The sequence below is a fragment of the Lactuca sativa genome, chromosome 7, assembly GCF_002870075.4.
Source record: "Lactuca sativa cultivar Salinas chromosome 7, Lsat_Salinas_v11, whole genome shotgun sequence".
NCBI lineage: Eukaryota > Viridiplantae > Streptophyta > Magnoliopsida > Asterales > Asteraceae > Lactuca > Lactuca sativa.
In genome coordinates, this window is record NC_056629.2 from 85,648,030 (window position 1) to 85,659,589 (window position 11,560).

An 11,560-nucleotide genomic window follows, 5' to 3' on the forward strand; every position below is an offset into this window, starting at 1 on the left:
GTGTTTTCGAAAAATGCCTAAATGAAAATGGCTTTATACAATACTTTAGATAGATAATAATAATTTGATTTTATTAAAAACCCTATTAAAAATAATTAATAATAAGATGTCATTTAACTAGAGATACGAATTATTAAAATAATGATATGGCAATAATTACACTTGAAAACGCTCTTACAAAAAAAAAATTAAATTGTACTTATATAAAAAGAACTTTTCTTTTAATTTGAATTTTCTTTGAATACCAAAAAAAATTATTATAATAATAAAAAAAATCTTCACCTTTCAAAAGCTTAATTGCCCAACATACTCTTAATAGTATTGACATTTTAAAATATTTTGGTATTTAAAAAAGCATGTAAAATGAAATTCACCCAAACACTAAATTTTAAATCAAAGGGCCTTAGCCTACTGGCAAATCCTGTTATAAACAATATAGTAGTTTATGAGTAGGTTCGTTTAAAAAAATTTAAAAAAAAATTAAATAAATCCATTTCATTTTATCTAAAATTGTATTTGGAAATAAAGTTACAATTTTAATTTCTTTTATACCTTTGGCTTTCAAGGTGCCTTTTGAAAACATAGACCATCCAAAAACACTTATGAACCAACACTTATAAAAAAAACACCGAACATTTCTGATTAACACAAAGTGTACACATCTATATACACTCTCAATTCTCTCTACCATATTTTATAACACTATCATCATCATCTTGACACAAAATCAACATTTAAAACCTGTCCACATTTACCTTCTGAAAAGAAAAAAAAAAAAACTACCATTTTCTCGCTAAATTCTTCCCTTCCATTTTCTCAAACTCAGACACTTTTAATGCCTCTTCTGAGTTCCATACTTTCTATCTAAAACTTAATAAAAAAGAAAAGGATTATGTTTTAGACATTTCCACCATCTGAGCTGCTACAAGCTTGATTTGGAAGGACACTATTATTCCCACCAAAATCTCCATCCAAACTCATTTGTTGCACTTCTTGAGGTGACAAGATTTTGATGCACCTTACGCAACTCACAAACTCCCTATACCATTTAAATTTCACAAAAACCCAACTCATTAGAAATTGTCACCCAACAAATAACAAATATTAACTAAATTTGTTACTATTATTTAAAAGCCTTAGGACTTTCTTAAAAAATTAATTAATTAAAGTTTTTAATACCAGAAAAACAAAAATAATAGTAATAGTAATGTGGACTTACTCCCAAGGGTCATCTCCAACTAAAAGAACATCACTTTCGTGATCCACATACACAAGTTTCCAACCAACTCTTTGTCGATCCTCCAATTGACCTTCGATTCCAAATCTTCGAGCCAAATCTTGTTTCAGCTCATCGTACCCTGAATAACCTGATATATCGATTGATCTCCCTACAGCTCCACGCTTGTACACCTACACACACACACACAATATCTGTAAGATTACTTGCAATGCAAGAAATACCAATCTACTTTCAAAATATTCCTTGTTTATTTATAGGAGTGACATTGGTATAAATATAATTGGCGATGTTTTTTCAAGTGAGATTGATGTTGTTGTAAGATTATATTTATATGGTTTATTAGCAACCCGAAATGATTTTTTGTTAAATAATGTATTTTATTTGCAAGGGTTTTATGCAAAAAAGTCCCGATTAGTTAACATTTTGCCTAAATTAACGAAAAAGAATCATTTTTTTATTTTAACAGAAATGACAGATTATGTGATTTTCCCAAAATAATGGGATTTTTCTGGTTAAAATCAAAAGATTTTAGGACTTTATCAAAAAATTTCCCAAAATAATCACCTTTCTATTACTTGTAATAAGATATATAGACAATATATTTTATATCAAATAAACTACGATTTTTTTTTATTTTAAGATTATAAGAAACATAAAATTGTACACAAAAAAAAAAGTATATGTCAACATTGGTCTTCTTATATAGAAAAAATTTCCGTATTTTGGTGCATTATATTTTTTTAATCAAGATAAAGTCTAATTAATAACCAAATAAGTTTTGTTAAAAGAAGTAAACTAAACCAACAATGTATATATATGACATGTGAAGAAAAGAAAAGATCCAACCCAATCGGCAAATTTTGCTATTTTTTTCTTTTTTTTATAATTTACCTTATGAAATTTGTTAATGGGATCATGCATAAACTTAGCCTAATAAATAAATAATAAAAAGGAATATAAAAGTAGGATCCTGTAAATTAAAAAACCTTGGTATAAGTCCGCATTCGCTGAAACGGTTGTGGAGGTGGGGCCCACACACCGGTATTCAACAAGCCGCTATCATTCAAGGTGGAATCAATCGGGTTAAACGCCATATCCGGAACTCCAAACGACTGAGAAACCATGGAAGAAGAAAGTTCGGGTTGAGCATCTTTACTCGGGTTGTTGTTGTTCTCGTATAAAATCATGCCACCTGGACTAACATTGCTTTCAAAATCCTTACTGGACCCCACCATTCCCTTCGTGGTCAAAGGGTCAACAATCATCGATGGCATCCCCACCATGTTACCCCCCCCAAACGGAATATCCGCTCTCGAATCATCTTGAATCGTTGTTCTAAGTGGCTGTGGATGAAGATCACTTTGAGGAGCACAAATCGAAGTCGCCGATGATGAACTATCCAGAAAATCCATCTGGGGTCCACCGATATTGTTCAAATACGTAATCGGAGCCAAAAAGGACGGATTTTGACCTTTTGGAATGTTGACCGCGTTGACCGGAGGTGAGACTTTACCAAAATTAACATTTGTCGATAAAGTTTCGACACCAGTAACCATGGTTTGGAAATTATTCGTTGAAGGTGAAGTCGAACATGATGGGATATCATCTGTGATCCCGGATTGACCTCCGCCACCTGTCGAAATCTGATTGGGTCCGGAAAACTTGTGTCCGGAAAATCTAAGATTCGGTTGACTATTGTTTTTTGACAATGGTGGTGTGTGAGCGTCCATAGTTTGACTTGTTGACATCGACCTTGAAAAGCTTTGAGGAACAGGAACATGAACATCTATCAATGGCTTCTGTTCGTCTTGCTGTTGTGGTAGTGAAACAGATTGTTGAGCCAAAAGTGATTGTTGCTGTTGATGAAGCTTTTGTAGAAGTTGAATCGAGATTTGATTATCCGGAATTTGTAATTGTTGAGTATCGTGAAATTGTGTCTGTGGACTTTGAAGGTTTCTGTAGAGATGATGATTCTGAATTTGGTTTTGATTTTGATTTTGATTTTGATTGATCAAATTTTGTCGAAACATTTGTTGACTTTGATTTGGATCAGTCAACTGTTGTGGTGGCTGAACCATGGAGGCACCGTGGGTAAGAATTTGGGGTGGTGGTGGTGGTGGTGCACCCAGCTGTCGTGAAAGATCCGACCCACTGAAAATGGACCCGGGTATGGATCCTGATAACGGGTTTAGGTAATTGGGAGAAGAGTTTTGCTGCATGTTCATCCACTGAACTAAACTTAGTCCAGGATCTTTAGTGGACATATCTTCACCAAGCCATGGCATGCTTCTCTTGAATATATTGTCCAAGTCAGCTGACTCATCGTCTGTTAAAAGAAAAAAGTCAAAAGATTCTTGAAAAATTAATTATGGGATTTTGTTATTTATAATGATTTGTTGACTTGAAAGTTACTTCTGGTTATAATCATAGCCTCTTTTATCATATTTTTCTGCAAGTTTATTCAACCATCAAAAAACTATAGGTCAAACTGAAAATGACAGGACAACTGAAGAATCTAATATTGTATCTTTTAATGTACTTTTATGATTGTACAATGGGGTCCACAGACTATAGAGGAAAATCATGTGGCTTTTTCTAGTCAAAAGTTTATAACACTGTTACTTCTGTTACAGTAATATTACACTTTTTCAGTTGTAGATTAAAGAAAAATTCGTATTCATTTTATTAAGTCGTTGTTTCTGTATTAAGTAAAAATACCTGGCATTCCTGGTTGTCTAGGTCTCTTTGGTCTATAGAAAGGAGGTGTCGGGCAGATGAAAAAGGGCGCAGTCACAGGTTCAATTTCCCAAACAGAAACACGCGTTCGCCTTTCCCCACCGGTTGACTCATCCCACCCAACCTAATCATAATGAAAAAACCGTTTTACAAATAATAGCAACATACTTTTATTTATTTGTTTTGTGTATCATAGGAAGCATCCTACTTTCGTTTATTTATGTATTATATTGTACATTGAAATATCTACCAATTTGTAGCAATACAGATTGTTGTGTATTTGGATGACATTGCTATAATTAGATAGATTTTTCAAGTTACAATGTTGTAATACGAGGAAATGAAAATAGGATGCTATGAGCCTATGATAAATAAATGAATGAAAGTATGTTGATATTTTGTTGTATTTATATGAAAAATACCTGTAGGTTGCGCCATTGTGAATTCTTCCATCTAATGGGATCAAGATCACTGATACCCGTAATTGTACCCATATACCTGAAATTTATAACCTTTGTAGTTATAACACTTGTTGATAAAGTATATATCCATATTGTGTTTTTCCCGTTTTGCCCTTACCTTCTTGTTCCCGACTCTTCTGTCTCAAACATCATACGGAAGCGCATGCCAAGTGATATTTGGTTGCTACACACGGCTTTGTAGTACTTGGCCAATGGAATAACAAACTCAGATGGGCTAGCCCTGTTTTCAAGAATCCAATGAATCTTAATTTTTTTTTTACAAATAAATGCAAGAAATAGCAATGTAATTTCATATACAAAGCAATTTTCATTTCTTTAATTGGGTAGAGTTTAAAAGTAAGATGCTATAAAATTTGATTACCTTGGATTATAAAACACGGTGAAGGGGCTGTTGTTGGCGGCTGCATGGGCAGCAGCCGCCAGGATTCCAATATGCATGCTGTCACTTGACAAAACAGATGATGATAGATTTGTCGGCTGTCTGTTGGCTCTTCTAATTCCCAATAGCAGTTGCTGCTTTTCATCCCTGTTTTCCAACATATATTTGTAACATTTCTTAGATTAGTTAAATACAAGAAATAATAACATACGTTCAGTTATTTGATTATAATACCATCATACTTTTATTTCTTCCTATTACAGCATTGTATTTTGAAAATCTAGTCACTTATTGTAGCAATGTCACGAAAATAGAAAGCAATTTTTACTGATAATGAAAACTGAAAAATCAAAGTAAGATGATATTTAGCCTTTCTTAAATTCGTTTCAAGAATTATTAACAAACTAAAATGTATGTAACAGGAATACCTAATAAACAAGACTGAGTCTCCTGCAAAAAGCCTTTTTCCGCTAACAAATAGGCTCCAACCAGTTGTGAGCAAATGACGTTTTGGTTGCCCTGAATTTAATTATACAAATTGTATTAACATTTAAGTAGTTATATAAAAAAAATATTTGGATTTTAGGCCCCGTTTGTTACACAGGATAAAGGACACAACAAGTTGTACTGTGTTTAGCATGCATTGGACTCGGACCGATGTTAATGGGACACAAATTTCATTTTTTGTTACATCCAAAAGGGTTAAATGCACGAAATAGCAACATACTTTAATAATTGGACAGATTATTATAAGTACAATGTCCTAATAAGAAAATAACTTAATTGGAAAGATTAAAAAAGTCAATGTCCTAATAAGAAAAAGCTAGAAAATTCAATGATATATAACCGAAACAAATGAAAGTAACATGCTATAATATAATACACAAATAAATGAAAGTACATTGCTATTTCTTGCTCGAGATTAAGAAACTACAACACACAAATAAATGAAAGTATGTTGCCATTTCTTGCATATAGCAATTAGCACCACCCCAAAAAAGTAGAATAAGGCAATACTTACCGCGATAAATATGGCGAAATGTCCATAAAGTATCATGCAAATCCCTGGCCACAAGTTCTTGTGCAGGCGGTTGCATAGAAAAATCCTACAAAAAAAAATAAACAAAATTGCATAAGATTGAGTTTTCATGAATTAATTAATTCATATGGTAATTTATATTTAAAAAAAAAAAAGAAAAGAAAAAAGAAAAAAAAACTCACAAGAGGAGGAAAGATTTTCTCGGCTGCTCGACGTGGCACAGAAAATCCCCCATGAGTACTCGTATCACTTGCCGTCAAAGTTTTGCAAAAAAACTGTGTTTGTGGCTTATTTATTTTTGTCGACAAATCCGATCTCAATAATGCTTCCTTGTCAAACTATATAAAATCATAAACCAATCAGTACTGACATGACATGACAGAACAGGTTGTACTTTGTTTGGTGTTATTGGACTGGGACATGGACAGATGTCAATGGGACAAAAACTACAATTTTTGTCTCACCAAAAAGGTGCGACAATGACTTGCTATCAATCTCCGTTTTCAAAGGACGTATATGTTCTTCTGATCCTCATCATTAAAAATATCCCTAGAATGTTTGTCTAGTCACATCATTAAAAATAACCCTAATGAATTCGTGTACATACAGAAGGCACGGGTTGGAGTGTCATTTGAGCATATACTTCGTCTGTCTCTGGATCAGCCTAAAAACAAAATACATATAATAAAAAATTATAAAAGTGAAAAAGCGAAAAATCAAAAGATTTATCCACTTACATGTCGGAAGACCAAAACTATTAAAATTTTAAAATGAACAAATCGATAATAAATCGCATACATGCAATGTGACACTATGAAGAACGCATAGAAGCTTCGACTGAAGATTTGGATAATTTGGAATTTGAGAATCAACGTCCTTCTTCATAGATGCCGCAACCTACAAAAGCATATATTATAACAAAAAAAGTTAAATTCAAGAAATAGAAAATGTACTTATATTGATTTTTTTATTTTGACATCAATCTTTCATTTCTTCCTATACTTTGAAAAATCTATACAATTATAGAAAAAAGATGAATGTATGATGCTATGATACACAAATAAATAAATGTATCATGTATGTTGATATCTCTTTCATTTAATCCTTAAAAAAGTTAAAAGCCACCACTAGTGACCCCACCAAAATTTTGTTATGTTATATAAACATTAAAAGCATACATTTATTTGTTACATTGACTAAATGTATTGAAATGAACCAACCACTTTTTGATAGGTACTAACAATTATTCTAGTTTTACTATCAAAATAGCAATCACAATGGGTTCATATTTCCACAATTATTTAAATAATAATTACAAAAATATCAGGTCAAACATTTATTACAAGTCGCAATAAAAACTAACAGTAGAATAATGACAATATGATGTAAACGTGGTAAAACCCTATTATTGAAATTATGCTACATCATGTATTAAAAAATACATTTAATATAACAATATTAATACCCATTAATAGCTTTCTATATAATAATTTTTTTTATAATAATTGAAGCTAAAGTGACTTAAATGCCCTTGTCATCATTGTAAATTATTGATGGTCTGCACTTTGGTCTAGAACTTTGACATAGGGTTTAAGAAAACTTTTTGACTATTTGTGAAATATCTAAATCGCCCTTTGCCATTTGTAAATTGTAACAATGATGATGAACGAATTATATATATATATATATATATATATATATATATATATATATATTCAAATCAAACAATTTTATGGAAGATTTTCAACAAAAAGGCAAGTGGGGTCCTAAAAGAAAGAATTGCAATGATAATAAAACTTTAGGAAAAAAAAACAACACTCGGGATAACAATTCTGCAGTTTTTGAATCATAATAAAAGCTTCACAAAGAAACCAAACGCAATATACAGAGAATTTGCAGAGATATTCTCTCCCACCAACCACCGCCATGGCAGGCGCACTTTAGCAGATATCATATTTGTTTTTAGTTTCTTTCTGAGTAAAGGGATACCCATGTGGCGAATTCATCAAACTCGATGCCAATTTCCACCATTTGAATAAACTAAGGTAATAATTCCAAATTTTTGCCGAAATTCCTCCCTTGCATTACATGGTTGTACAGTACAACTACAACCAAAATTGCTGGATCTCATGTGATATTGTAACATGAATACATATCCACCGCCGGAGGAAAAAACTCGAATTCGGTTACATATCGCATTACCAACTTGTACAGTACAAGTGGTAGAAGCAATTGGCACTCAGAAAAGGCATAACCAGAAAGTAAAAATGGAGAACATAGAAAAAATTGATCAAGCAATGGCGCATGTTAGTCAGCGCAAGATAGTAAGAACAAAACCTGCTCGCTGTGGCCTTGAGGGAAATACACGACGTGAGTCCCGGCAGCCGGTAAGTTCACCAGAGGTCCGGCGCATGTTTGCCATAGCTCCGGATTGATTATGGTCTTCTTCTCTCCAGCTGTGTGTAAAACACGAGAGTAAATGTCAAATTTTCAAAAACAAAAATATAAAGAAGATCAAAGTTATAGAATAATATCGTGGTGGCGGAGATTCAGAAAAATTTCAGATTGTTTTGAAAGTCCGACAAATCTCGGTAAGAACAACAACAAAACTAGCTGGGGACAAAAATGAAAAATAAAACGAGAATCACAAACGAAATATTTTTTATTGTTTGCCGATTTATGATGAGAGAGAGTGTAACGCTGACCTTCTCCTGGATTCTCCGTCGTTAAAGTGGATCCAGAAGCGTTCGCCGGCGTCTTCATTGCTGGATGAAACTCGGATCACCGACCAACGTAGATTTTGTAAAAGTTACCGGTGATTTCTACCACCAAGGATTCATCGGAGTTTATGAAAAGTAGATCAAAAGAAAGTTTAGGATCAAAGGTGCTTTTACACAAAGTAAGGGAAAAAGAAAATAATGTGGCGGAGGGCGGTGTTTTCCGGCGAAATACGCCGGAAAAGGGAAAAGGGATAAGAGAGAAAAATAAAATGTTAAAAATAAAACAGCCGGAAAAGGTGGGAGAAGGGGGACAAGAGGAAGACCGGAGACACTTTAAAAAAGGAGGGTTTGCTGAGTATTGCAGAGACCAAACGCTGCAGCTTTGCCCCCACTCCCCTTCCCTCTTTCTCTCTCTTCCATCATTTTCTCTCTCTGTATAAAGCTTTCTGTATCTATATGTCTCTCTTTCTCTCTCTCTTCAATCACTTTCTCTCTCTCTCTCTATAAACCTTTGTGTATATATCTCTCTCTATCTGTTGTGTGGACTCACTAAACAAAAGAGAAGGAGAGGGGGGTCTTTCAAGGTTGACCAGACAAGGTTATTTTTGTAATTTACTGTTTTCGGCTGTTAGTTATATAGTTAATCAAGGCTTTTACATTAACTTTCTTTTTAGGGATATGTGATCACTTAATTCTACTTGTGATTAATGTTTCTCCCAACAACTTCAACCATTCTCAATTTATCATATTTTTGTATATTGGAGGCTAAAAATCATCCGATCAACCTTCAATTTAACAATATTTTTATATAGACTTTTACAATAGAAAATGTGGATCAAATGTCTTGTGTTGAAAAAAAATTGTTTTTTTAATATTTGCAGGCTACTAAAATAAACTAAAATTTAAATAAATTGATTTTTTTAAACTTCAAAGTAATTTTTTTTTAATATTTTTATGAAGTTGTTATAAATAATTTACAAATCTATATTAACTTTTATGTATTATTGTATAAAAAGTGAAAATAAAAATGGTACGAATTAACGTATATATTTGATAAAAACCAACAATTTTGATCGCAAATTTATATCTAAAATTGCAATTAAGAATCAAAGAATTTGATACATAAATGGATGGAAATAAACTTCGATTTTTTCAGTTAAATCAATTAAAAACATACTATAAATATTTTCCCAAAAATTAAGGATATTGTATTAAATAGTGTTTTATAAAATTTGGCATACAAAATATAAAAATATATTATGATTTTTTTTTCATATATATATAAACAATTTCAACGACCATTATTGTAATAGATCTTTATTTATAAATTTGTCAAAATTATCATGTTTGTGTCGTCGAACCTTTTTTAAGTATTGTAACTTTTTTTATCAAGTTGTTTATTATTAATAAAGTTGAAATAAATAAAAATTAATAAAAAGATAATAATAATAATAAAGATACATGTGTTTTTTAGGCTAAAAGATGTTTGAATATGTTATAAGACTCTGGTCCATATTTGCGCCAAGAAGAAGGTGCGCAAACATTTTTAGGTCTGCAGTCTTCAAAAAAACAAACATTTTGCAAAGGCCAATGTATGTGTGTGGTATGTGCGGCGCAGACACAAGATGTCAAAGAAGATTTGTAGACAAAAACAAACAACACCTAAATATATAGGCAAAATATAGAGACCTTTAAAAAAAATATCATTTTATAGGTTAATTGGAGTTGAATCCATTTTGGTGTTAAGCATTCATTATTTTTATGTTATGTGATTTGAGAAGCCCTTATACAAAAATCACTAAAATCATTAAAATATGATAGAGTTTATAACATCCCAAAAATAAGACCCAAAAATTTTTATTTTAAAATTAATAAAACAGTAAATCATATCATTTTCATAAAACCAGGTTAATCAAAGTTTTATCAATACATCATCATTATCAGAGCAAATCACAGAATGCGGAATCGGGTGGTGTGTGCTCTACAATCATCCCGGGCTCTTTCCTTTGAAAACAGAAGTACCTGAAACATAAACTGAAACCCGTAAGCACAAAGCTTAGTGAGTTCCCCAAAATACCACATATTATACATACATTTGTAATAGGCTACCCCATGGTCTTTTCCCTGAAATGTCATGGGTTACCCCCATGGTCTGACATCCAAGTGTTATGGGCTACCCCCATGGTTTTCCCTTGAAATGTCATGGGTTTTCCCCATGGTCTGACATCTAAATGTCATGGGCTACCCCCATGGTCTTTCATATAAATGTTATGGGCTACCCCTGGGGTCTTCCAGGCAAGTATCACAAAGACAACTAGCATTCCACATAACAAGTAATAGGTCGACATTGGTGCCTTCAACCCATGGATTTAGTGAGAAAGCTCACGTCGCACTGACGAACCTCACAGATAGAATCCATGGTTGTTGGCCCGCTAAAATCTCCGCGCTATCAATCACAAAATAATCATCCAATCAATAATTAGATCCCAACTCACACAAAGAGTCTAAACTAGGGTAAAAACACCTTTTTACCCTTCCATATGTTTAACCCAAGGCCCAAGCCCAATCCAAATTGTCTAAAAGCCTAAATTCCAAAATAATCATTCCAAGCCTAATTATGGCCGAATTTTCCAAATTGGGCCTAAATCTTTTTCATGGTCCTTATCCAAGCAAACCCAAAACAAGCATCAGCCCAAAATTTTGATGGCCCAATAAGGCCCTAAGCATCTATGTCCAAAAATTGCCTAAACATCTGAAGCCCAATCTGTTGAGTACGCGGGGCATACTCAACATGTACGTGCAACGTACTCGCTTTAAGGCTTGTACGCTAAGCGTACCTGCTTGGACACCTAGCGTACTCCCCCCCAGATGGCCAACTTCCAATTTCCAGCTCTTAATTGATTAAGACCTTCATCGAAACTCGTATATGACTTCCTTAAGATGGTTTATCCCATAAAGTTGCCA

At 32.9% G+C, this 11,560-nt stretch overlaps 1 protein-coding gene across 1 annotated transcript; it reads right to left on the reverse strand.

Annotated features, from left to right (window-relative positions):
• Positions 1 to 635: 635 nt before the first annotated feature.
• LOC111887680 (auxin response factor 19) lies at positions 636 to 9,105 on the reverse strand. Its single transcript, XM_023883855.3, has 14 exons — positions 8,582 to 9,105; positions 8,214 to 8,332; positions 6,675 to 6,773; positions 6,484 to 6,540; positions 6,059 to 6,214; positions 5,859 to 5,943; positions 5,266 to 5,356; positions 4,820 to 4,984; positions 4,556 to 4,678; positions 4,399 to 4,474; positions 3,959 to 4,100; positions 2,227 to 3,566; positions 1,220 to 1,410; positions 636 to 1,039 (listed from the first exon to the last, which is right to left on the reverse strand). The coding sequence occupies exons 1-14, from the start codon at positions 8,637 to 8,639 to the stop codon at positions 898 to 900; spliced, it is 2,844 nt and encodes a 947-aa protein (XP_023739623.1). The 5' UTR covers positions 8,640 to 9,105; the 3' UTR covers positions 636 to 897.
• Positions 9,106 to 11,560: the final 2,455 nt, after the last annotated feature.

Coding starts and splice junctions, on each gene's coding strand:
- LOC111887680 (XM_023883855.3), bottom strand. CDS start 8,639: ATGAAGACGCCGGCGAACGCTTCTGGATCCACTTTAACGACGGAGAAT. Junction 6,215..6,483: donor CACTCCAACCCGTGCCTTCT/GTATGTACACGA, acceptor GATTTTATATAG/TTTGACAAGGAAGCATTATT. Junction 3,567..3,958: donor TAGACAACCAGGAATGCCAG/GTATTTTTACTT, acceptor TTCTTTTAACAG/ACGATGAGTCAGCTGACTTG.